This window comes from Equus asinus, chromosome 18, assembly GCF_041296235.1.
Source record: "Equus asinus isolate D_3611 breed Donkey chromosome 18, EquAss-T2T_v2, whole genome shotgun sequence".
In the NCBI taxonomy this organism is placed as follows: Eukaryota; Metazoa; Chordata; class Mammalia; order Perissodactyla; family Equidae; genus Equus; species Equus asinus.
In genome coordinates, this window is record NC_091807.1 from 39,440,789 (window position 1) to 39,466,100 (window position 25,312).

The 25,312-nt window shown below is 53.0% G+C and overlaps 1 protein-coding gene and 1 long non-coding RNA gene across 2 annotated transcripts in view; one reads left to right on the plus strand and one right to left on the minus strand.

The window, feature by feature from the left end:
• Positions 1–731: 731 nt before the first annotated feature.
• Positions 732–4,084, minus strand: LOC139041000 (uncharacterized). Its single transcript, XR_011495434.1, has 3 exons — positions 3,961–4,084; positions 3,136–3,249; positions 732–1,506 (listed from the first exon to the last, which is right to left on the minus strand). It is a non-coding gene; the product is annotated as an uncharacterized lncRNA (long non-coding RNA).
• Positions 4,085–21,606: 17,522 nt separating this feature from the next.
• Positions 21,607–25,312, plus strand: part of PDXK (pyridoxal kinase) — a 32,981-nt gene continuing 29,275 nt past the window's right edge. Inside the window, exon 1 of the mRNA XM_014832015.3 lies at positions 21,607–21,897. Coding sequence (XP_014687501.1) covers positions 21,811–21,897 — 87 coding nt within the window. The 5' untranslated portion in view covers positions 21,607–21,810. The remainder of the gene's footprint in view (positions 21,898–25,312) is intronic.

Sequence of the window (25,312 nt, forward strand, 5' to 3'; positions counted from 1 at the left end):
CTAGATACTGCAGGCGGCGGGGAGCAAATGTGTTGCCGAAGGTTTGGGGGTTAAGGGAGGGGTTCTGTCACTCACCCACCACAAACCTAGAATCACGCCTGAAACACGTCCTTTTTTGGAGTGATCCATCAGCTGGAGATTCCTCCCCATTTCTGGGCCTGCAGCTCTGAGCCTTGGGCCACCAGCCTGCTCCCATGCTCCCGCCTCCACGGGCGTCACTGTCCCACATCCTCCTCTCGCTGTACACAGCTATTCAGCTCCTTCTAGCCCCCATTGCACTCAGCTCTATCCTCACGTGGTGCCCCATAGAAAGTGCTGCATGTGACAGGAGCCACCTCTTTAGAAGACAGGTTGCAAAATGGCTATTTTCCCCCCAGGTACTCAGCATATCCCCTACACCATTCATTCATCGGCAAGTGCTTGCTGAGGGCCCGCTGCGGGCCAGGTCCCGTCCTCTAGCACGTCCTGCAGAGACAACAGATAGCCCAGTGCCTGGTGGAGCTGACCGAGTTGGAGGAGACAGGACAAGCTGTGCGATGTCAGCTGGGGACCAGAGCTCCGAGAGGGAGAAGACCAAGCAGAGAAGGTGCGTCGGGGCCCAGGGTTCTCGTGAGTGCTAACCCCCTGCCCACAGGCCTAGCCAATGCCGTACAGAGTGGTACACTTTACAGATGTGTCATCCTTTCAAGTTTCCACTGAACTTAAAGCACAGAGAAGTATAAAGACGATCTGGAAGCAGTTGCTAATTTTTATGTTTTTTCCGTAATTTACCTGACCATGCTGGCAAGAACTGTTTACAAGAAGGTACTATTTGAAGAGACCAAAAGAGGTTGAAAAGTGAGCCATGTGGATATCTGGAGAAAGTATTACAAGCAGAAGGAAAAGCACATACAAAGGCCCTGAGGCAGGTACATGTTTCGTGAATTCAAAGAACAGGAAGGAGTGTGGCAGTGTGAGGAGGAGCTCAGGGAAACCTCTCCCCAGGAGAGACTTCTGATGTGCTGGTCAAAATTAACAAAGACAGCCATTCAGGGTCTCCAGAAATTGATCAAGGGACTTAGAACAAATTGAGAAGCACTTAATAAAATGCACAGGAGAACGGGGAGGCTGGGTTGGCCGAGCGAGGGGCTGCCCTGTGCGCCCAGGGCTCTGGCTCGCAGAGGACAGCTTCAGTGTGCTCAGCAGCTGGTGGCAGTTCCCCGTGCCCCCGTCTCCCTGCAGTGGAAGGGCTCTTCCGCCAAGACTCCACAGCCCAAGTAAAGCTCACCTTCATGCTTCCACAGCTCCGGAGGGGGCACTGGGAGGCGCCGGAGCCTGGGCACGGGCTGGGGCAGGTGTGGTGGGGGGCGCACCTTCCAAAACTTGGACAGAGCCGCAGAAGCCGGGTCTGCAGCCCCTGGAGGCATAGGAGCTTCTCCCAAGGGAGCCTTCTCTTCTGCCGGGCTCTGCGCATCACGGGTGTCCCTGGGTCTAGTCTCCCCGCTGCCCGGAAGGTATGCTGAGTCCCTGCTCACAGACAAGGAAAGGAGGCTGAGAGGAGTCAGGCCCTTGCCCAGACCACCCAGCTGGGATGTGCGAGCGGGGCCCTGATGCCAGCTCTGCCAGTCTGCAGAGCCCACATTCAGACCTGTGCCTCACCTCGCCAAGCTCTGGCGCCACAGGGCTGGGACCTCGCTCCTTGCGGTGCAGACCCTGGCCAGCAGCAGGGCACCACCCGGAGCTGGTGAAGAAGGCAGAGGCTCAGGCCCCCAGGCCCACTGCATGGGTGCCTGCAGTCCACCAGCCCGCGCAGGTGGGAGGAACACTGTCCACAGATCCACAGCGTTTAGCACAGGGCCCTGGACACAGAAGGGCCCTCAGCAAATACTTGGTGAACTGAATCAAATCCAGCCAGCTGAAAAACCAGCAAAGCAGAGGGCTTCCCCCGGCTCTTGTCCTCAAGGTCCAACCTAGAGACGCTCCGCCCAGACCCCTGGGCTCAGCCTCCCCTCCAGCCTTGAGAGCGGAACAAACAGACCCGTCATCTAGAGCGAGCTGATGACCTCCGCCATGCACCTGGTTTGGAGACCCTTTCTGCCCAACCCTCTCGAAGGAGATTATGGGCGACACAACATGTATCCCCTCGCACTCCAGCCTGCCTTGCCAAAGGGATCCCCTCTGGAACCAGACATTCCCCTAGTCACACCGGCCCGGCCCACTTAGATCCCCGACGTCCCCTCACACGAGTTCAGCTTTAAGTTTCCCCCAAACGCCTTTGTTTTTTAAAGATTGGCACCTGAGCGAACATCTGTAGCCAATCTTCTTTTTTTCTTCTTCTTCTCCCCAAAGCCCCCAGTATATAGTTGTATATTCTAGCTGTAGGTCCCTCCAGCTGTGCTATGTGGGATCCTGCACCCAGGAGCCGAACCCGCGAAACCCCAGGCCGCCAAAGCAGAGTGCGAACTCAACCACTCGGCCACGGGCCGACCCCCTAAACACATTTTTCTAACCAGGAAATAACCAGGATCACACATTGCATTTGCTTGTTGTGTCTTAGAGTTTCTCTTATTCTAGAACATTGCCCCTTATTTTTGCCCTGGACATTGCATCTTTGAAGCAGAGTATGTCTAACCCTGACCCTGCAGCCCCCCCGGTGGGCTGGGATCGCCCTGGGGATGGTCCGGCAGGGGGCGTAGTCTTTCCACTTTGTCTCGGGACTGCAGTGTGGGAGGCCCTGGCCATCTGACACCCCTGGCCCTGCTGAGCCAGCTGATGCCTCAGAGCCCTGGGCTGGTTGCCATGACACCTGCAACCTTGGCTTTCCTGCTTTCTCAGGAAGCTGACAGAGGAGGGGCTTTATCTTCAACTCCAGGACAATTTCCCCTGGCCTAGCGTCAGGACTGGACCCCCTAGAATGCAGGCTGGACTCCCCGCCACCTGGGCCCAGGGCAGCCCCGGCCCAGCACACAAGGCAAGCCCGGTCTGTGTCTCCTGGGAAATAACCCAAGGAGGTGGGTTCTCAGCTGTCCAGGCGCTGAGCCCACACTGTGGGGACACGGGCAACCCTGGCAGGGCATTCTCTCCCCAACAGGGTGTGCCTCTCCTTCAAACGTGCCCCTAAGCTGTGCATCCACCCAGGACCTCAGCCGTCCATACCTTCTGGGGTCAGCACATCAGGCAGCGGACACGTGGCTGGATTGCGCGGCGAGTGGTCGGAACCCTGGGATAAACTTGATTATTTTAGCAGCACCCCAACCAGGTATCTCTTTTCTGTAAGTGAAACAGGAGCCAAGTCAAAGTTTTGTGTTAAAACAGAGCACCAAATGCAGAAAAGTGACTGGACGTGGATCAGTGTCCTGGGCCTGTAAAGCCACAAACAGGTCTGGGCACTGTGGTCTGAACCTTCCACGGTGATGCTGCTGGGGTGTTCAGGAAGCTGGGAGAAGGTCCAGTTCTCACCGTGAGCCGCGGGCTGTGTGCCACCTTCCCTCCTTCCCACCTTCCCTCCTTCCCTCCTTCTCTCACTCCTTGCCTCCTCCCTCCCTCCTTCCCTCCTTCCCTCCCGCCCTCCTTCCTTCCTTCCCTCCTTCCCTCCTTCCTGCCCTCCAAGAGGAGCTGGGAGCCAGTGGCAGGCCTGGTCCTCACTCCACTTTGAAGGCCCCACCTCTGGGTCCCCTCTCTGCAGCAACAGGCCTGAGGCAGCTCTACGTGGGGCCCGAGGGCAAGTGACCACTGAGGGCATCCAGTGGGGGCCCCTTCAAGATCCAGGCTCTCGGGGGTTATCACACAGAGACACCCTCTGACCTTTCTCTGGGAACATCCCCAGAAGAGGGGTGTCTCCTGGGGCTGTGGGAGACCACTGCCCTGTGGGTGGCCGGCTCCCGAGGACCGGCCTGGCCTGGGGGCCAACGAGGGCAGGGGCCGGAGGAGGGGTGAGACTCTAGTTTCTTCCAGAGCTGCCCCAGGGAAAGCCAGCCGTACCCGCCTCGCTGATCCTTTTCCCTTTGGGAAGCAGGTCATGCTGAGTCCCTGCGTTCAGCCAGTAGCAGCAAGTGCAGCGAGCGCCGCGGCTGTGTCTGGGCCGTGATTCCGCCTCCACGCGCGTGTGTCAGGGGCTCAGAACACGCCTTTTGTTCCCGGGACTCACGGCCTCTCTGAACCCGGTCTAAAAACAGCTGCAATTCTTCCAGGCATTTGTCACTGCCTGGTGACTAAGGCTCTGGTCCGTCAATCTTCAAATCCTGCAATTATTTCTCCACCTAGGTTTTTAAGAATAAAAGTCGAAAATATACTCCACTGGCAGCTCCAGATTTGAGTCCTGTTTCAGACGCATCTTCTACTGAGCACCATTGATGGGCACCACAGCTCACGACGTCCTGGCAAATAATTCACACTGACCGTAGCGACTCTTCAAAAAGGCAGCAGGTTCTGAAACTCATACCTTCCCCCAATAATTGACTTCCTGTTAGTGAAAGGAGACATTGCTTTTTCCTCCCCACAGGTAATTCTGGCCATGCTATTTATTTTTAACTCAGTTGAGGTGGGAACTTTATCTTAAATGATGGACATATGGTTACGTGCTGAAATCTGCTGACAAAAACGTACGAAGGATGGAGTGTGGCATCCGGTTGGGATTCAGGGTGTTCATGTGAGGATTTTTTTAAGACGTTGGGCGAAGTCCCCCTTCCTTGCCTTCCGAACCACTGGCCCCTCCAGTGCAATGGCAGCCTCCCCTGTGCCGTTGTAACCACACGTCCCACCTGTTCCCCAAACATGCCGTGCTCGTGACCCACTTTGTGCGGATCTTTTGTCTGGAAGGCCCCTCCCACCCTTCCTGGCCAGCTCTTAATCCCCAGAACCACATGCGAGGCCCTCAGTGAGTTTGTGGAACACGCCCTGGATGCAGCGGGCACCTCCTAGCTCAGCGTGGACCCGGCCCCTGCCCTTGGACTTCGTGAACCGCGTGGGTGTAGGCGCATCGGCGCTGACCTCCGTGTGCCCAGTGCGTCTGTGACGTTACATGGCTGTACATGCCATTCAATGCCCCGTGCTGTGAACCTCAGGGTATGCATTGCATCGTGTCCCCAAAATGAGGCTGCAGCCCTAACCCCTGGTGCCTGTGGGTGTGACTTTATTGGGAAAGAGGATCTTTGCAGATAATCATGTTAAGACGAGATTCATTAGGTGGGGCCCTAATTCAATACGACTAGTCCTTATAAAAAGGGGGTATTTGGACACAGACAATGCACGCGGGGAAAATGCCATGTGAAGATGAAGGCAGAGATTGGAGAGGTGCGTCTACAAGACAAGGGCCGCCAAAGATTGCCGGCAAACCACCAGAAACCGGGAGAGGCCTGTGACAGGTTCTCCCTTGGAGCCTCAGGAGGAACCAGGCCGGCGCCTTGATCTTGGGTGTCCGGCCTCCAGAACTGAGAGACGATACATCTCTGTGGTTGAAGCCCCCTCAGCTTATGGTACCTTGTCATGGCAGCCCTAGAAAACTAATACACCCCACCTTTACAAAGGAAGAAACTGAAGCAGAGAAGGGTCTTATAAGTCAGTCAGTGATGGGGCCGGTTTTGAACCAAGGCCTTGGGCATAACGGTCAGTCCACACTCCCTCTTAACCGAAGATTTGCTGAAATGTCTCAAAACAGATTGGACTGCCTCTGAGATGCAGTCGAATTCGGGGGGTGAGCTTCTCAGGAGCCCCAGTCTGTGTCTGATGGGGGGGATGTTATTACCGAATAAAATATTTCCTCCCGTCAGACCCAGGCCCCCTTTATAACAAGAACGGAACACCTCCTTCCTGAAATGAAATGGATGCCACTGCTACATTCACATTCTAAAACATCAGTGTGGTGCCCTGATTGTAATACAAAGGAGAAGTGCTTTCCTAGGGAGATGAACTGGTTGGGCATGTGGGTGCCCGGCCGAGGGGCTGTGCCTGGGCCGACATGCCGAGTCGCTGCAATGAGCAGTTGCAAAAGCCAGCGAGGCAGACGCAGAACAGACGCTCAGACCCCGCGGCGCTACGCTGGAAAAATGACCTTAAGAGATGGTGAACAGCCGTGGGTAAAGGTCAGAACAAAACAAACTGTCATCTTCTGTCAATTTGCACCGCATTTGCACTCCTGGAAAATTGTGTTAAAACGGTGCAACCATTTGTCCTTGTATTAGTCAGCTTGGGCCACTGTAACAAAATACTACAGACGGGGCGACTTCAACCACAGACGCTTATCTCTCACAGTTCTGGATGCTGGAAGTCCGAAATCCGGGTGCCAGCACAGCTGGGTTCTTGCTGAGGGCTCTCTTCTGGTGTATGGGGGACCACCTTCTCACTGTGTCCTCCGGGGGTGGAGGGAGAGAGAGCCGCTCTGCTGTCTCCTCTTATAAGGACGCTAATCCCACTGGACCAGGGCCCCACCCTTATGACCTCATTTAACCTTATATACTTCCTTGGTCCAAACACGGCACACTGGGGCTTAGGGCTTCAACACATGGATTTGGGGGGGCACAATTCAGTCCATAGCAGTGTTTCAATATACAATACACGTAGGTTCTAGGGGAGGATCACTGTTAACAGGGTTTTGCCCACTTGAAAGCATGCCGGGAGAGTTGGTTTTGTGTGGGGCCATCCTGTACTTTGCTGGGCGGGAAGCCTGTCTCACCCCAAACACAAGCCTCTAGCATGTCCTAACCCTTGGCCAATCCAAAGGGGGCACAGACCCAAAGCACCCTGGGCTGGGGTCACCCAGCCGAGCACCACTGTGTCCAGGAAGTCACTGCAGACCCTTGTGTTGGGATGGCGTGCGGCAGAGAGGGTTTCAGCGTGTTTTCTAGGGTGTACCTGGGGATAGCTTTCTCTGTGTTTGTCCCGCCTGGGGGTCAGGGCATTGCTTCACTGGCTGCATGGATGTCTTTGGGAGATTCCCAGCTACTGTCTCTTCAAATATTGTTTCAGTCCGTCCTCTCTCTCCTCTCCATCTCAGACTCTAACTACACCTAGGCCAGGCCTTCTGACTGTGTGCCATGTGTCCTTTAAGCTCTTTCTCTGATTTTTAAAAATTCTATTTTCTGAGTGTGCTTTGGTTTGAGATTTGCTTGTAGTCTGTCTTCCAGTTCATTCATCGTGTCTGTGTCCCAGCTCCTGTCAAGTCCTTCATTGAATCTTTGGTTTCAGATGCTGTCTTTTTCTACATGGTTCTCATACACAGCTGGTGGGTGTTTCCTTGGCACAAATTTATACAAGTGCGGTTTGGCAATCTGCACCCGAACTCTCAGACAAGTGCGTGCCATTTAACCCAAAAATTGCACTGCAAGAAATTTGACATTAGGAGCTAATTATGAGTGCGTGTAAAGACTGCGTGCGAGTATGTGCTCCCAGAGCTGCTCACCTGGGTCGGTGAGACATAGGAGGAACCACAGTTGCCCCCGGGAGCTCCTCGAAGGCCCTCGGTGGAGTGCAGCCACAGCATTTCCTCTAATGTTGGAACACAGCCCTGTCACTCTGGTCGAGCACAGAGGAAATGTCTGACGTGGGTTTAGAGGCCAGATTGTTCAAAAAATATGTCTTTAAACCTTAAAGACTGGCTCAGCTTGACAGCGCTCCTGCTGTGACAAGCACAGAAAGTGAGACAAGCTGAGTGGAGGAGCCAGTCAGCCCGCTTCCCACAGGGACCCTCAGCCACACCCACTGACTAGTTTCGTTCCTGGTTTTTTCTTTTTGGTGGAGCACTTGTAGTTGGATTCATGCAGGTTAAATGAGACTCTCTGCAGTGAAAAAGTAGTAACAACCCAAATATCCATTAACCGAGACCAGGATTTGCCTAAGAAAAAACATAAATATCCAAAGGTTGGAGTAAAATGCAGTCATGAAAAATGTCGATGGAGAGTAATTTTTATTGACATGGAAAGATGCACACCATCATATGTTAACGGAAATGGCAGGATCTCAAATAGCATGAGCAATAGGATTCCTTTGCTCTTAAATGAAAATAAAAACTCTAGATTTACATCGAAAGGTTAGCAACGGGTCATAGATTTACCATGATTTTATTGATAAACATGTTTTTTTTTTTAATCCATAGATCTTATGTTTTTCAGAGCAATTTCAAGTTGAGCAGATGGTACAGAGAGTTCCCATAAATGCCTCCGCCATACACAGTTTCCCCTGTTACTGACATCTCAAGAGTGTAGTACATTTGTTGCAATTAACGAACCAGCATCATTTCATTATTATTAACTAAAGTCCATAGTTTACATGAGGATTTGCTCTGGATGTTGTACATCCTACGGATTTTGACAAATGTGTAATGATGTGTATCCACCATCACAGTCTCTTATAGAGGAGTTTCATAGCCCTGAACATCCTCTGTGCCCCACCTGTTCATGCCACCCTCCCCTCTTACCCTGGGAACCACTGATTTTTTTTCAACTATCTCTGTAGTTTTACCCTTTCTGGAATGTTGGATAGTTAGAATCGCACAGTGCGTAGCCTTTTCAGATTGGCTTTTTTCACTTAGCAATATGCATTTAAGTTTCCTCCATGTCTTTTCGTGTTTTGATGGCTCATTTATTTAATTGCTGAATAATATTCCATCGTGTGGATGGACCCCAGTTTGTTTATCTGCTCATCTATTGAAGGACATCTTTGTTGCTGCCATTTTTGGCAAGTATCAATAAAGCTGCTATAAACATCCATATGCAGGTTTTTGCGTGGACGTAAGTTTTCAACTCGTTGGGGGAATACCAAGGAAAGTGATTACTGGATCCTATGGTAAGAGCATGTTTAGTTTTGTAAGAAACGCCAAGCTGTCTTCTGAAGTGGCTGTATCGTTTTGCATTCCCACCAGCAGTGAATGAGAGTTCCTGTTGCTCTGCGTCCTCGCCAGCATTTGGTGTTGTCAGTGTTTGGGATGGTGGCCATTCTAATAGGTGTGTAGTGGTATCTCATTGTTGTTTTCATTCGCATTTTTCTGCTGACATTTAATGTTGAGAACTTTTCACATGCTGATTTGTTATCTGTATATCTTCCTTGGTGAGTCATCTGTTCAGATCTTTTGCCCATTTTTTAATTGGGCTGTTTGTTTTCTTATCATTGAGTTTTAAAAATCTATGTGTATTTTGGACACTGTTCTTTATCAGTGTTTTATAAGATTTAAAGATTTTCTTTGACTGTGGGACACAACACAGTGACATTCAGATAGATAAAGACAGAACCCTTCCTTACTTAGAGGTCCAAATGAGACAAGGCTGCCAGGCAGGGCCACACAGAGGTTGACCTGGGGACATCTGTATGACTAGGAAAGACTCAATGAGCTTGAAGATATGTCAATAGAAAACTCCCAACTGAAATGCAAAGAGAAAAAAGAGTGAAAAAAAATTGAACAGAGGAACTATGGGACAAATACAAAAGGTATGGCACACACGTGATGGGAAGACCAGAAGGAGAAGGAACAGAAGACTATTTGAAGTAATAAGAGCTGAGGGGCCGGCCCGGTAGCACAGCGGTTAAGTGTGCATGTTCTGCTTTGGCGGCCCAGGGTTTGGGGTTCAGATCCTGGGTGCGGACATGGTACCGCTTGGCAAGCCATGTTGTGGTACGCATCCCACATATAAAGTAGAGGAAGATGGGCATGCATGTTAACTCAGGGCCAGTCTTCCTCAGCAAAAAGAGGAGGATTGGCCGCGGATGTCAGCTCAGGGCTAATCTTCCTCAAAAAAAACAACAACAACAACAAAATTAAGAGCTGAGAATTCTCCAAAATTAATGACAGACACCAAACTACAGATCCAGGGAGCTGAGAAAACACCAAGCATGAGAAATACAAAACAATGTACACACAGGCATATCATATTCAAACTGCAGAAACTCAAAGACAAAGAGAAAATCTTGAAAGAAGAGAGGGGATAAACCCACCTCCTCTCTAGGAACAAGGGTAAGAATTACATCTGATGTCCTCAGAAACCATGCGAGCAGGAAGGGAGTAGAGTGAAATGCTGAATGTGTTAAAAGAAAAAGCACAGCCAACTAGAATTCTGTATCCAGTGAAATTTTCCTTCAAAAGTGAAGGAGTTGGGGGGCTGGCCCCGTGGCCGAGTGGTTAAGTCTGTGCACTCCGCTGTAGGCGGCCCAGTGTTTCGTTGGTTCGAATCCTGGGCACCGACATGGCACTGCTCATCAAACCACGCTGAGGCAGCGTCCCACATGCTACAACTAGAAGGACCCACAACGAAGAATATACAACTATGTATTGGGGGGCTTTGGGGAGAAAAAGGAAAAAATAAAATCTTTTAAAAAAAAAAAAAAGTCAAGGAGTTGGGGGCTGGCCCTGTGGCCAAGTGGTTAAGTTCGCACGCTCTGCTTTGGTGGCCCAGGGTTCCACTGGTTCAGATCCTAGGCAAGGACATGACACCGCTCGTCAGGCCATGCCAGGGCAGCGTCCCACATGCCACAACTAGGAGAACCCACAACTAAAATACATACAACTATCTACTGGGGGAATTTGGGAAGAAAAAGCAGAAAAAAAAAAGATTGGCAACAGTTGTTAGCTCAGGTGCTAATCTTTAAAAAAAAAAGTGAAGGAGTTGGACAGCTAATCTTCTGACAAAGGAGCAAAGAACACACAATGGAGAAAGGAAAGTCTCTTCAATAAATGGTGTTGGGAAAACTGGACAACCACATGCAAAAGAATGAAAGTAGACCATTATCTTTCTCCATACACAAAAGTAGACTCAAAATGGACCAAAGACTTGAAGGTAAGACCTGAAACCATAAGACTTCTAGAAGAAGATATAGTCAATACACTGTTTGACGTCAGTTTCGAAAGGCTCTTTTTGAATATCACGTCTCCTCAGATGAGAGAAACAAAAGAAAAAATAAACAGGTGGGACTTCATCATACTAAAGAGCTTCTGGAAGGCAAAGGAAACCAGGATCAAAACCAAAAGACAACCAACTAACTGAGAGAAAATATTTGCAAATCACATATCTGACAAGGGGTTAATCTCCAAAATATGTGAAGAACTCACACAACTGAACTACAAAAAAACAAACAACCCGATCAAAAAATGGGCAGAGGATATGAACAGACATTTTTCCAAAGAAGATATACAGATGGCCAATAAACACATGAAAAGATGTTCAACATCACTAATCCTCAGGGAAATATAAATCAAAACTACACTTAGATACCACCTTACGCCTGTTAAAATGGCTATGGTCACCAAGACAAAAAATAACAAATGTGGGAGAGGATGTAGAGAAAAAGGAACCCTCATACACTGCTGGTGGGAATGCAAACTGGTGCAGCCACTATGGAAAACAGTAGGGAGATTCCTCAAAAAACTAAAAATAGAAGTACCATATGACCCAGCTATCCAGCCGCTGGATATCTATCCAAACAACTTGAAATCAACAATCAAAATTAACATACGCACCCCTATGTTCACTGCAGCACTATTCACAATAGCCAACATGTGGAAGCAGCCCAAGTGCCCATCAACTGATGAATAGACAAAGAAGATGTGGTGGATATATACAATGGAATACTACTCAGCCATAAAAAAGACAAAATCGTGCCATTTCACGACAGCATGGATGGACCTCGAGGGTATTATGTTAAGCAAAATAAGCCAGACAGAGAAAGACAAACACCGTATGATTTCACTCATGTGTGGAAGATAAACAAACTTACGGACAAAGAGAACAGTTTAGTGGTTACCAGGGGGAAGCGGGGTGGATGTGGGCACAAGGTGTAAACGGGCACGTTTATATGGTGTCTGATAAATAATAATGTACAACTGAAATTTCACAATGTTATAAACTATTATGACCTCAAAAAAAAAAGTGAAGGAGAAATACAGACTTTCTCTGACAAACAAGGCCTTTGCGGCCAGTAGACCTGCCTTGCAAGAAATGTTGAAGACGTTCCCTGGGCTGTGCCCCTTAGAAGCGGTTCTTAGTCTTTTTTTCTCCCCTCTCCTGAGACGGGAAGGCAGAGGGGCTGTACTCCCACGGGTCACACAGGCTCTGCTAAAGTCCCCTCCAGGGGGCTCGCTGGGGAGGCTGCTCAGGGTGTATTTCAAAACGGTTGCTTTTCCCTTCCTCCTGCCCCAAGCGCGGGAGGGTTTTCTCTGGTTTCTACAGCTAGATCCTGGCAGGGCTCCCGGAGGTAAAACCACCAAGTGCGCCCCTCGCCCCCCACCAAAAGTTTTTAACTCTCCAGTTAGTCCACATTCTGCCTCCAGCAATTCCTCAATTATAAGGATAGGGGAACGGTGTAACCGTTCTTATGGTTACTGGTTCTGGAAGCTTCCGCCCGAGGTAAGCAGATCTCGGCGGTGACTCCATATTCCCACATCTCCAGATTAGGGGGTGGCGGTCTGTCACATGACCTCAATTCTCTGATCTGACAGATCTAAGAAAAGTCCCTGATTTTCAGTTTGTTCATCTTTTTTCTTGTTGTGAGGATGAGAGTGACAACTCCCAAGGTCTATGCATATCAGAGCCGAAACCAGAAATCTCAACTTGTGTTATTTTGTAGGAAAAAAAAGAGAGAAAGAATATGTAGTTTTAAAAGAATCAGGGCCGGCCCTGTGGCCCAGTGGTTAAGTTTGTACACTCCGTTGGCAGCCCGGGGTTTCGCTGGTCGGGATCCCGGGCGCGGACATGGCACTGCTCATCAGACCATGCTGAGGCGGCGTCCCACATAGCACAGCCAGAGGGACCTGCAGCTAGAATATGCAACTAAGTCCTAGGGGGTTTGGGGGAGAAGAAGAGAAAAAAAAGAAGATTGGCAACAGTTGTTAGCTCAGGTGCTAATCTTAAAAAAAAAATCACCTCCCCTGTGCATCTCTTTTTAAGTCTGGATTTTTCCTTAAAGAATTTGGTTTTCTCTTTTCTTTATTTTTTTTACTCTGCAATTTTTTATAATTTTAAAAACAGCTTTGTTGAAATACAATTCACATACCATTTAGTTCACATTTAAAACATACATTTCAATAGTTTTTAGTATATTCACAGAATTGTGTATCCGTAACAATAATCTAATTTTAGAACATTTTCGGCACAGCCTCCCCCGACAAATCATGTCGGTATCAGCCGTCACTCCCGTTCTCTCCCCAAACCCCAGCCACTGGCCACCACTCATCTGCTTTCTGTCTCTATGGATTTGCCTATTTTGGACATTTCACATTAACGGAATCCTACAGTAGGTGACCTTTGGTGGCTGGCTCTGCCTCCTGCCTGTCCTCAGCAGGCTCTGAAGCCCAGGTCCTCGTGGGCTGAGTGCCGTCTGGGCCTGATCCTCACAAAGGCGAGGAGACACCCACGCTCCCTCCCCCTGCTGCCACCGAGCTCCTGGCTGGCCCAGCAGAGTCCAAAAGGGCCTGGGAGTCCTGGTCACGGATGTGTCAGCCACAGAGGGGCCTCTCAGTGCTTCTCATTTGCGTTTAATCACATCTACTGTCAAGGAGGGCGCCCACCAGTGAGGATGCCCTGCCCAGGATGCCATCCTTTCCTCCCATCCCACAAGTTCCCTGTGTCCAGTGTCCCACAGGGCCAGACAGCGGGAGAAGGCAGCACATGTTGGAAGAAGAAAGCAAAAGGGCAGGTGGAGGGGCAGACTGGAGCGTTCGAGAAAGGAGGGAATCACTGGGAGGAGGACCAGGATGAAATGAGGGGAAAGCAGGCTCTGGGTATGGGCTTTGATGGGCACAGCGCCAGTGACAGCATCCTGGGTCCCTCCCACCTCCTCCATCCACATCCCAGGGAAGCAGAAGGGGCAGGCACCAGCTTTTCCCCGGTGGGATTTCACAGCTAAGGAGGCCCCTCTGGGCACTGGCTGCCCAAGAGGAGCAGACACGACTTTGCACGGGTCTGAGCACCAGCCCACCCCCACCGCTGGGGACCTCCAGGGACAGTGTGCTCAGACACTCTGGTTTGGGTGAGGTGCCCAGGCCCCTCCCCAGGCAGGAAGGGTCTGCCTTTCCGCCCCCAGTATACTCCCAGCCCACAGGCTCCTCTGATTCTGCCAGCACAGCGCTCCACCAGCAGCTGGAATGAACCAGAACACCAGCCACACCTCGAGTTCTGTGTTTTGTTCTAACTGAATGTTATGTTTTACCACCCTCAGCCAGTCACTTGTGTTTATTTTGCTTAAATCTGAAATGTAAGCTCCTGGAGTGGAAGGGATTTGCTTTCATTACATTTGATGTTGCATCAAGCTTGCTTGCCTTTTTTTTATTGCAGTAAAGTATACAAAATGTAAATTTACCGTTTTAGCCATTTTTAGGTACAGTTCAGCGGTATTAAATACATTCATAATGTTGTGCAACCATCACCAGAACCCTTTTCATCTTGTAAAACTGAAACTCTGTTCCCATTAAACACCTACTCCCCATCCCCTCCCCCTGCCCCCAGCAGCCTCCAGTCCACTTTCTGTCTCTATGATTTTGACTAGTCTAAGTACCTCACATAAGTGGAATCATACAGTATTTGTCCTTTTGTGACTGGCTTATTTCACTTAGCACAATGTCCTCAAGTTTCCTCTACGTTGTAGGGTGCCAGGATTTACTTCCTTTCAAGGCTGAATAATATTCCGTTGTATGTATACACCACATTTTTCTTACCCATTCATGCCTTGATGGATATTTAGGTTGTTTCCACCATTTGGCTATTGTGAATAATGCTGTTATGGAACGTGGGTGTACAAATATCTGTTTGAGTCCCTGGTTTCAGTTCTTTTGGGTGTATACCCAGGAGTGGAATTGCTGGATCATACAGTAATTCTATGTTTAATTTTTTGAGAAATTGCCTTTTTTAAACCAGTTGATTAATTTGTCCACCCATACACCCACCCATCTGTCCATCCACTGGTCCATCCATCCATCTATTCATCCACGCCTTCCTCCCTCTACCCATCCATGTCTTCCCTCTATCCATCCCTCCGTCCAACATTTATTAACTGACTGCCACCAGGTAGCACAGTATAGATGTTGCGGTGTAGGACTGGTCCTGGCCCTAACGGAGTTGCTGTCTGGTTGGAAAAGCTGGTTTTATCATGCTCGCACTTGTCGTGTGCTTTATGGGAACCATCTCATGAGATTCCCGCAAGAACTGGGTGAAGGACGCTGTTATTACCCCTGTTTTCCAGATGCGGCGCTGGTGAGCTGACGGCGCACCTTGGGCATGCGCAGTCCTTAGTAAGGACCACAGGTGCCGAGGGGGTGTGAGCCCGCGGCTCTTATCGCCACAGACGCTGCGTGATCAGGTCCAGGTCAGCCCTTGGCTGAGGAGGACTGGCCTGTTTGGCGTGATCTCAGAAGCAAACAGAAGACCTCTAAAAATCCAACTGCTATAATTAGATTAACCCTTTATATTTGCATAACGTCTATAAAACGCTAGGGACAGGTTACACAAGTTCATATCTAAAAGTGTCTCCTGTGCTTTTTATTGCCAATTTCCAGGGATTCTGTAAAAATACAGATACCTAGTCCTGATGAGGCTGTGGTGAAATTACCACCGGCTGCTGACAGGAGCGTGGGTTAGACACTTCCCTGGAGCGTAACGTATTGGGCGACATATGTGAAGAATCTAGAGCTATACGCTACTCTTTTCACTGATCTTTTACTCTTTTACCTCGAGGAATTTGTACTAAGCAAGTAAGCAGCAATGCACACAAAGATTTGCTTACAAGTAAGTCCAATGAATTATTTATAATGGTGAAAAACTGTAGACAAACTGTCCAAATACTAGAGGATTAGCTAAAGAAATTCTTATACCTTCACATGCTGGGAACGATGCAGCCATGAAAGACCGCTGAGAAATATTGGAGGACAGATGGAAAGTATAAAAATATAATATTATGTCCATACGCAATATATTACAATCCAAATTTTCAAAAACAATCTAACATGGGTATGTTTTTGAGCACTTACCACGTATCATGTAAAAGCAGACAGATGTGCGTAGAAAGAAGACCACACAGAAAGAGGAGGCACGGCCAGTAAAGGCTGCGTAGGATCAGAGGGTGGCGCTCAAGGTTATTTCTTCGATGGGATCTATGAGCAGAGACAGCGCCCCCCCCCCCCCCCCACCCCGTGCGCTTAAGTGGAAACTGATTGCACATTTCTACGACCTCTAGGGAGAAAACTCTTCAGATGGCTTGGAGCTGTTTCAGGCGGAGCCTGCAGAGCAGGGAGAGCTGGGGACGTTGTCACAGGGGCCAGCTCGCTGACCCGAGACTGCAAGGTGAGCTTTAACCAGACAAGAGTGCTGGAGGATTCAAGTCAAACTACTACACCCAGACAGGTCAGGAAAGAATCCAGAGAGCTCTCCAGTGTTCCTGAAGACACTGGCCCAAACAGCTTTAAAGGTTCAAGACATCTTGGCTATTCCCAAGAGGAAAGCAAAAAAGATAATCCACTCATAAACATACAAACAAACCTGTAATCCAGGCTTTGGGTTCAGTTGTTGCCTCTAAATAAAGACATTCTGGAACTGAGAAACATCCAAAACCCTATCCCCAAAAGGATGGAGCCACTTCTGAAGAATGGAAGGATTTCAAGCTAGATTCTTCACCCCATAAAAATGGTGGCTTGGCATCCATCAGTTATGGGAGAAAGTGGAATTTTCCATCAGCTTCTGTTCCACCGGGCCCAGCAGAATCCAGGATAAATAATGAAAAGGAAGCTTTACTGAGCACTCGCTCGTGCCAGGCCCGGTTCCCCATCTCCAGGTGGGGCGGTCTGCTGGACCCCCTCAACATCACTTCGGCGTAGATATTATTATCACTTCTCCATTTGAGGAAATGGGGAAACTGAGTCCAAGAGTTGACGGAACTTGTCACAAGCTGACAGGGCCATCGGAGGATCTGGAATCCAACCTGGGCAGTGTGGCTCCAGGGTCCAGAGCTCACCCAGTGTATTAAATGCATTTTCCTATTTTCTGTATTCTTGATACTCTGGCAACTGGACCCTTCCCAAGGTTTGCCACTTCTTGGAGAGAACAAACGTGACTTTCACGAGTAAAATAACAATCCGGAGCCCCCATTCCAAATCGTTCTTTTATCAGCTCTTACACTGTGGGGGGCACTACCCCTCAGCCGTAATCACCACAGGGCCAGGGACCAGGCAACCAGAGACGGACCCTGCCCTGGAGCCTGCCAAGATTATTCAGACTAGTCAGTATTCATCCTGCTTACCTGCGTAGCCTTGCCTTTCTCGTGGGAACCACAATAAAGGCTCTTGCCCATGCTTTCCCCTCACCCCCTCTGCTTCCTGACCCGCCTGGTTCTTCCCCACCCGGCCCTGCGTGGCATGGCAAGCCCGCATCTCTTGGGAGCTGTGCGTGACATGCTATCTTTTCAATGGCAGTTGTCCCTGATCTGTTGACCTCACTATACCTGGATAATAACAAAACCTATGTTTTGAAACGCTCGGCTACCACCTCTCAGCCAAATAAAACGAAACCCACCCAGCACAGCAGGGAGCGGCCTTCTGGAATGTGTTCTAGTCTATGAGGAGGTGTGGTCTGAAAATAGTGGCAGGGCATCAAAGAAATGCACGGTCCGTAAGGCAAAAGGATGTTTTTAGTGACTGCCTTAGTCCTCTCTGGCTACCGTGACAAAATCCCACAGACTGGGCGGTTTAAATAACAAACGTTTATTTTCTCACAGTTCCGGAAGCTGGAAGTCCAAGATCAAGGCGCCACGGCTTCACTTCCGTGAGAGCCCTCTTCCGGGCTGGTAGACGGCTGGCTTCTGGCTCTGTGCTCACGGGGCCTTTCCTCAGTGTTTGCACACAGAAAGAGTGAGCTCGCTGATGTTTCTTGTGCTACAGACACCCATCCTGGCAGATCAGGGCTCCCCCTCATGACCTCATTTAACCTTAACCACCTCCCAAAGGCCCCCCCCCCCCAAATACCACCAGTTAGAAGGGTAGGACTTCAACATGTGGATTTGGGGGAGGCAAGCATTCAGTCCACAACCGTGTTTAAGTCACTGAGCCCCGTGTCCTTTGTTGCCAAGGTCAGAGACAGCACTCTGGCCAGGAGAAACCTGGGACAGCGATTGCTTTTTCTGACCCTAAAATCAGTATTCACGGTCTGCTAGTGGGACAGAACATTTGAAACTGGGAGGGGCTCAGAAAATCTGGGACACACGATGTCGTGAGCTGAGCCCAGCCAGTTTGTCCTGTCACGGTTGTCAGGTTCTTTGGGGTCAATGCCAGTCCCTCGGATCATTAGGGGCAAGCTTGATACCTACCAGGTGGTGCAAGAGGGTGAAGCCAGGACTCTGACACGTGTGCAGCATGTCAGCCAGCAGACCCCAAAATGGCCTGGCATGCCGTCGTTTTAGGCATTTGGACAGGCGGTGTATTAGTCAGGTGGGACAGAGTGCCACAGATGGGGCGGCTTAACCCACAAAAACTTATTCTCAGTTCTGGAGGCAGAAGCCCCAAAGCAAGGTGTGGGCAGGGCTGGTTCCTTCTGAGGGCCTCTGACCTGGGCTTGTAGATGGCAGTCTTCCTCCTGGATCTCCTCACAGCATCTTCCCCTGGGGATGAGGACACCAGTTTGCATGAGGGCCCATCCTAAAGACCTCACTTTCGATTGATTACATCTGCAAAGGCCCTATCTCCAAATAAGGTCACATTCTGAGCTACTGGGGCTTAAGAGTCCAACATATGGATTTTGGGGAACAATTCAACCTATAAGAGGCAGCTTATACACAAGGTTCACCCTGAGTCGAAGGTGACACTGCTCGGAGAGTAGGATCAGCCAGCCTTTTCTCAGGTCAGGTCGAGGCACCCCCCTGAAGTGGGGGGACACAGGCCTAAGTGAGGTTCCGGACCCAGGGTGCTGCTCTGAGGGTGTTAGGCTGCTGGGCTCCCCAGGTTGGTGGGGCGCAGATGCCTCTCCACACTTCTGACCAACCACAGATCCTGCCTACCCCTCATTTCATTAGAGAAAAATTACTCCTAACACCCCTCACGCAGGAGCCTCTGGAGCTCGGCAGCTGTTGTCCTAACTCTCTCTGGGTGTGGTCTCCCGGTGAGGGCATTTCAAACGCCGCCAGGGTGTAGAAGAAAAGGTATTTACACACATTTACACACAATACTCACACAATTACACACAATACATCACTGTGTCCAAATGGAAAGCTTTTTCAAAAAAATTACTGAGCGCTGACACAAGGTCACCAAAATCATGGTCATTTTCCAAGGCCCAGTGTCCTTGTGGACACACCACACCACCTCCAGCAACTCAGAGAGCGGTCACTCACGTGCAGTCATGGAAGATGAGCTCAGAGCACAGAGAATTCTCTTAGTTACCTCTCTTCTTTCTTGGTGAATGACTTTCTGGAATGGCCCCCGCCCACCACCAGACCCCACCCACTTGCCTGTGCAGCCATAATCTCCCCCAGGGATCCGTCAGTTGGCCACCTCATCCTAACCAGCTGAGGGCACCCCCTCAGGGCATGCACCGCACATTAGGAACAGTGCCCTCTCCCAGGAAAGGCTGTCCACAGGCCTGCGGGGACATGCAAGTGGGTGGGAGGGTTCCTGAGGGGCTCTGCCCCCCACCTGGACACAGAGGTGAAGCTGCCCACCCATGACCTGGCTGGCTAGGCCTGGGAGTGTCTTTTCCATAGACTGGCAGTTTCTGGAAGGTCTTCACTGCCTGAGTCATTAAGGAAAGAGGTTTGTCCGTGGTCTGGTAACTAGTGGCAACTGACAGTGTTCACAAAAACACCAAATTAACTCAGCTGCCTAAACAGTGCCTCTCAAGCTTGAGTGGTCCCAGAAGCCCCTGGAGAGCTGACAGAGCACCCTGGGGGCCAGCCTCCAGCAGGCGGACAGGGCTGGGCCTTGGCTAGCTGACCAGGGTGACTAGAGACCCAGGTGACTCTCAGGTGACCAGTTCGGGAACCATGGGCTCTGGGAATGAGGAACCTAGACCTTTCAAAAGCCGAAGGAAAAGTGAATTCACCAAAACATCATTCCCCGGGCCCTCTGTCGAGGAGCAGGGTCCCCGAGCCCCTTTCCCTCTTGGTGCCTGGGAATCCCCAGGCTGAAGCTGTGAGGGGTGGGATGGAGAGTGGGGGAGGTTTGCCCAGGGAGAGGGAGGGACAGGAGGTGACAGATCAGGTGGGGAGGGGTGAGGTCAGCTGCTGACAGGGAAGGATTCAGCAGGCCATCCTAGAGCCACGGGCGGGTGACCTCACAGAGCAGGAAGGAGAAAAGGGCAGTGAGGGCAGTGGCCAGAGCTGCCGGCCCTGCGGATTCCCGCCTCTCACCCAGCAGCGTGTGCCACTCAGCCTGCAACTTCTGGTTTCTCTTGCTCAGTTTCCTCATCTGTAAAAATGGGATGAAACCGGGCCGTGTAGAATGCTGGTGAAGATTAAGTGTGTTAATGCAGGAAAGGAGCTCAGCACATAGTAAGCACTCAATAAATGTTAGCTGTGATTACCTAACAACTAATTATTATTCATTAGGACATTCCTCCTCTTTAAAATCTGGATGGCTGAGGACCTGCCTTCCCTCCTCCTTATCCTGTCACCTGCTGGGTCACTGCCTCGACCTTCTCACCAGGCTTAGAGGAGGTTAAACACGCTGCCTTGGGTCACCAGAAGAGACCCAAATCACCATGTCTGGAGGTCTGAGACCCGGGCGGTAGCAAGGGGAAGCCGCAGGGGGCGCCTCAGAGGTTGGGGGTGTGGGGTGGGAGGGAAAGGCGGGGTGTGGGGCTGGGGGTTGTGACTTCGGGGCATTGGGTTCCTCCTCGCAGGCCCCAGGCCAGGTGGTGGGGTGGTCACGGGCCATGTGGCCCAGCCCGGGGCACCTGAGAAGGGAGGGCTGGCCACGTGGCTGGGGTTGGGGGGCTGGGGTCTCCAAAGGTTTCATGGTGCCCGGGAGATGTCCGCCCCCCAGACATCTGCGGGGTAGGGCAAGTCCCCTCGTGGCCCGCGATCGTCAGCTCCGCGTCCCCTCGGTGGGCGCGCCAGGGCGGGCAGAGCGAGCCTGGGTCCTTGGTCCTGCGGGGCGGGCCCGGGGCTCCCGCGTCCCTGCGCCTGTCCGCGCAGTGGCCGGAGGGGTGAGTTTGGATCGGATGGCGGGATCCGGGCCCTGTAGGGCGTTCGGCGGCCCTGACGCCCCTGGAGGGGAGACCTGGCACTGCGGGCGGCGCGGCCGGTGGGGAGGCGGTCCCGGTCATTTCCCCGCGCTGCGCCTCCGCAGTCTCCAAGTTCTGCGCCCTCTCCCGCGCGTTTCCTCCATGACTGTCCCGGTCGGACGGGGTCACGGTCCGCCTGCGCCCGGGAATATGGGGCCCGGACGTCAGAAAGGAGGCGCAGGGCCAGGGCGCGCGGACCTCTGTAGAATGAATGAATGGATCAATGACTCAATGAATGAATGAACGACGCAACAGTGCCCTTAGCGGGAAAAATTAAAAGTGCAAACCCGGCTTTTGGAGGGTGGCTACCCCCACCCACGTGCTGGGAGCGCAGAGTGACGTGGTCGCCGCGGCCCAGGGGAGCGCGGTTTCGATTTTCTCCGTCCCCGGGGAGGAGCGGGGTGGGCGGGCCTGCTCGATGGCCCGCCCCCGGCCCGCCCCCCGCGCAGCGCGGGACCCGCGGGTTCCCAGCAGCGCTGAGGTCAGAGGGAGGCGGCCTGGCGTCCGAGCCGAGCGCCTGCGCCGAGCGGGGCCGAGCGGGGCGGCCGGAGCGGAGCGGAGCGCAGCGGAGGGCAGCGCGAGCGGAGCCGGAGCCCCCGCCAGCGGCGGAGACGCTGACGCCCGCCCGGCCCCGCGCCGCCGCGGCAGGCCCGGCATGGAGGAGGAGTGCCGGGTGCTCTCCATCCAGAGCCACGTCGTCCGCGGCTACGTGGGCAACCGGGCGGCCACGTTCCCGCTGCAGGTACGCTCCACCCCGGCCCGGCCCGGCCGGCCTTACGTAACCCGGCTGGTGTCCCCGCGCCCGGCAGTGCGGGCCCGCTGCGGGGTAGCCGCAGCCGGGCCGAGTGACCTTGGCCGGGCCACCGAGGCAGCCGCAGGTCCTAGTCTGGAGTGCGGGGTGCCCGATGCGGGCTCCGGAGGCGAGTGCTTTGCGCGGGCGGGGGGCACACTCGGTGGGCCCCTGAGGGTGGGAGGGAATGGGGGGCGGGAGCGATTAGTTAGGCTGGAGCCCCCGCGCACGAGCTGTGCGCACTCGCCAGCCTCCGCCCCTTCCCTCCGGCCCGGCCAGCTGCGGGCGGGGGCTCCCTGGAGGCGAGAAAATGCTTCGCAGCGGCCGGGGCGTCACGCGAGCGGTGGTCCCCGGAGCGGAGGAGGAGAGAGGATAGGCAGGTGCCTGCAGTGCTCACCTGCCGGGCGCCCCGGATTCTGTCCCTGCCCCCTGTGGGAGGGAGGAGTAAGCTCATGGATAGTGAAGCCCCCGGGCGAGCGGCTGACCTTCCGGGAGGTGGTCCCCCGGGACGGGGATGGGGCAGACGAGGCCTGCCTGCAGATGTTAGCTCTGAAGAAGAAAATCCCAGAAACCAGTTCAGTCCCATGCAGGGTTTGACTTTAGAAGCCACCTTCTAAATGTGTTAGGCTTTCCTTACTGGCCATCCCCACAAGCTCCCCTCGCTCCGCCTCTGCCTCGTGTGTCTGTCCTGGTTGGGCACTCACCCCATCTCATTGTGGCTCACTGACCGGCGCCCAGTCCTTCCTGTTGCAGCCCCAGGGTTATGGCTGCGTGGCCCTTGAAGGCACAGGAGGAGGCCTGGGTGTGGCGGGGTGTCGTGCTGGGCCAGAGGCAACGCTGGGGTGACCAGCACTTCCTTGCCTTGTTGGCCTGTCTGCACAAGGTGATGACTCTCCTGTACCGTTCACCTTTGGCTGGTGTTTCGGGGCCTGACCCCGGGCTAGGAACAGGTCTCGGCAGGTCCCATGTCCCCTGCTGTGCATGCTTAGTCCTTTGCTGGGCCCTGCAGGACATAAAAGGCCATGGGTCACTGCCACCTGCGGAGTGCAGGCTGGCTGGAAGGACTGTAGGACGGGTTGGAACTGCCTCCCAGTAGAGTTTGAGGGCTGACCTGAGGCTGCGATGCCCGGCGCCACGGGGGAAATAGTGGAGCAAAGACTTGCAGGTGGAGAGGTAGCAGGGTTCAGTCCAAAGCAGGGCGGCCGCCACTCATCGGCGAGCACCATTGAGAAGTGTGCGGTGCTTAGTGCACAGTCCTGTCCTTGCCCCTCTCACTCCAGCCAGTGGGGAGCTGACTCCCCAGAGTGGTCAGGGTGCTAGCCTGGGATTGTCCCCCAGCCCCCGCTCTTGGCCGCTGCTCTGGATGGACTGCCCGCCCCTAGCCCCTCGGGGAGGGGAGACTTGGCAGTTAGGTGGGTTGTGCAGGCAGGGCCACTGGGGGGACCTGTGCTTGCGGGGGAAGGTGTAGGGCAGCCTGGAAGGATGGGACCAGGCTGGGCTCTGAGAACAGCTTCAGCTCCCTGCCCAGCGACAGGAGCATCCCAGCACGGCATTCGCCAGGGTGCCGTGGGACTCGCCCCCAGCAGAGGCGCACGGGCCCCTGCTGGCTTCTCCATGCCCTCTGCCCTGTCCTCCTCCCCATCCACCTGTTGCCGTGCCCTTTTCCTTTTCCACGGGGCAAACTGTCCCTTGCTCAGCTCTTCCCGGGTCCTGCAGTGGTGTCCCTTGTTCCTGAATTTCCAGGCACACGCTCTTAACTTCCACACCTACTCCGGGGGAGGGGACTCCTCCAGATTGCCACCTGGGGAAGTAAGTGCCTCTTAAGGACCAAGCTGTTATTCTTACCTGGGGTCTCCCCAGTGCCCAGCATCCTTCCCTGTGGGCTTGATGGCCACAGGCTGGGGGGGTGGAGAAGTGTGTTATCTCCTCCCTCCTGTCATCCCTGGGGCAGGAGTGACCCCTCTGTCTCTGATTTAATCGCCCTGCATTTTGCTCCCCTCGACGTTTCTGAGGCCCAGGAGGAACATGGCGGGCGGGTGTCACGGAAGGCAGGGCCTCTTCACTGGGGTCGTGACCTTGAAGAGGCCACCTGCTGCCTGGAGCCCTGTGGTGCTCAGTCGCCTCCTCTGTGGAATGGATGTGAGACCTGCCTCACAGGCTGTTTTAGGACCGGGGGAGATGGGGAGTGAGCAGTCTCTTGGAGGTGCCGGCTGCTGCATGAGGTGGGCCGGGGGTGCCTTGCTCACCTCCCAGCATGCAGAAGGACCAGGCAGGAAAGAGCGCTGGGTGGCACCCACATGTGCCTGGGGTGCCTCGTAGAGGCCGGGACCGCTGTCAGGAGTGGGTGTGGGTTGGGTCTTGGCTTCCTTCCCTGCGTCCTTTGCCCTAATGACCTCCCCCTCCTCTTAATTACAGTAATAAGATGTGGTCTTGAGGGATGGGGAGAGCAGAAGAGAGGGGGAGGTGCAGGGCTGATGGTGCTGAGACCATGCTCCCCCGCAGCTGGGCCTCAAACAGGCCTCTGCTGGTGTCCTCGGGTGGCCCTGACAAAGCGCCACGAAGCAGGCAGCTCAACAATAGAAGGTCATTGTCTCGCAGTCTGGAGGCTGGAAGTCCACAATCCAGGGGTCAGCAGGGCTGGTTCCTCCCGAGGCCTCTCTCCTTGTAGACGGCGTCCCTGTCCCTCTGTGTGTGTCTGTGTCCTGATCTCTTCCTCTTATTAGATGACCAGTCAGATTGGGTTACAGCCCACCCTAGTGACCTCATTTTACCTTTTACCTTAATCCCCTCTTTAAAGACCGTTTCTCCAAATACTGCCACATTCCAAGGCTCCAGGGATTGGGGCTTCAACAGAGGAATTTGGAGGGGACACAGTTCAGCCCATCACAAGAGCAGTTTCCAGACGCTTCTTAGTCCAGGGGACACTTTCTGCCCTTAACCCCTGAGCGCTTCCTTGGCCCAGGTCTGGGTTCCTTGTCAGTCTGCACCTGCTTCCTTTGGCCCAGGCTGCTCGGCTCTTGTGGGATCAGTCTGTTAGCGCTGCAGGATGCTCCACAGGGTCCCACGTGGGCATTTTGCTCCCCCACCCCCACGTCTAAGCCCCACTGCAGTGGGGAGGAGCTGGGAGATGGGTGGGGGTGGCCTGCTGACCGGCTTGCAGCAACCTCACCAAGTGCGGCATGGGCTGGGGTGGGCAGAGCCTGGAAATGGCCTTGGAGTCCCGCACTTGCCAATTGCAGCCGGGTTTCCATGCCTGGACACCCAGAGCCGTGCTTAGGGGATTATATTCTGAGTTTTGATGGTCACCCTATAGCTCGAGACTCCAAAGGTACGCCTGTTCACACAGCTGAGTGTGGGAAGAGAACTT